The sequence below is a fragment of the Emiliania huxleyi genome (genome assembly GCF_000372725.1).
Source record: "Emiliania huxleyi CCMP1516 unplaced genomic scaffold EMIHUscaffold_8091, whole genome shotgun sequence".
NCBI classification, from domain to species: domain Eukaryota; phylum Haptophyta; order Isochrysidales; family Noelaerhabdaceae; genus Emiliania; species Emiliania huxleyi.
The window spans coordinates 1-1288 of NW_005195945.1; the positions used below are offsets into that span (position 1 = coordinate 1).

At 66.2% G+C, this 1288-nt stretch overlaps 1 protein-coding gene across 1 annotated transcript; it reads right to left on the minus strand.

Moving 5' to 3' along the window:
• Positions 1 to 265: 265 nt before the first annotated feature.
• On the minus strand, positions 266 to 566 carry EMIHUDRAFT_258738 (hypothetical protein; the record flags this gene model as incomplete). Its single annotated transcript, XM_005759197.1, has 1 exon — positions 266 to 566. A coding segment is annotated over one exon (301 nt), but the record flags the coding sequence as incomplete, so codon positions are not given.
• Positions 567 to 1288: the final 722 nt, after the last annotated feature.

The following is a 1288-nucleotide window of genomic DNA, read 5'->3' on the forward strand; positions in this document are numbered from 1 at the left end:
TTCTCAAGCTCGGACAGCCGGTCCTGCGCACCAGAGCGGGGAGACACCAGGCTGGAGACACCAGGCTGGAGACACCAGGCTGGAGACACCAGGCTGGAGACACCAGGCAGGCGAACAGCGCGTCGGCGCGGCGGTGGCTGGGCGAGCAGCGCCGGGTGGGCAGGCAGTGCCCACGGTGCTGGAGTGTGGACCAGTGGCGCCGGGCGGGCCAGAAGCGCCGAGTGGGGCGGATCCGAGCAGGGAGGGCGCGCCTTTGTGAGGTTACCAAAGTCGACGGCCTCGGTCTTGACGTCGACCTTCGGGTACGCCTCCTTGAGCTCCGCCGCCACGGCGTCGAGCTTCGACTGTGTCCGCGACACCAGCACCACCGAGCAGCCGCGGCGCGCCAGCTCAAACGAGATGGCCTTGCCGATGCCGTCGGTCGCGCCCGTCACGACCGCCCACTTGCCATACTTGGTGAGATCCTTCGGCGCGCGAAGGAGCCCCTTGTAGAAGACGTAGAGGAAGGAGACGAGCTCCTTGGCGAGGAAGAGCGTGCCGGCGACCCAAATGAGAGTGGAGAGCATGCTGAAGGAGGCCCCGCCGCCGCCGCCGCACCGCACACCTCGCCGAAGCGCCGATGCGGCTCCTTTGCGAGAAAAATTTCCGCGTACAAGAGGGTGGGCGACGCTGAACCACAGCGTGTCCCGGTCCGTATTTTCTCTTCTTATCCGTTACCATGTAGAGCAAGGCCGAGGGCGGGCCCTTTCGGGCTCGGGCCGCCCTCTCGCCCGCACCTCTGCGGGGCTTGCACGTGGCAGCGGCGGCTCAAGATCCCAGCGATCTCGAGTTCTTCACGCTATCCACTGCGCCGCGGCTTCGCCGCGCCCATCCAAGCCCAGGGCTTGGTGTGCTGATACCCGCATCTCGCTCTGCGCATCTCTGAGGCTACCCGCGCGCCGACTGCAGGCCGACTGCTACGCGCGCGGCGAGAGGCGCACCCCATCGGGGACAGGATTGAGGCCCCTGTACAAGCTCGGCAACGCTGCCGTCGTTGCCCTCCCGAGCCCTCAACACGATGCCGCAGGCTGGGACAGGATTGGAGCCCCTGTGCTGCGTCTGTGGTGATATGTGGGGGACACTTTCTCCTCCCTATTCATGTGAGTCACTCGACTGCGTCGAGGGGGGGGACGTCTGAACCACAGCGTGTCCCGGTCCGTATTTTCTCTTCTTATCCGTTACCATGTTGCATGTAGAGCAAGGCCGAGGGCTGGTCCTTCCGGGCTCGGCCGCCCTCTCGCCCGCACCT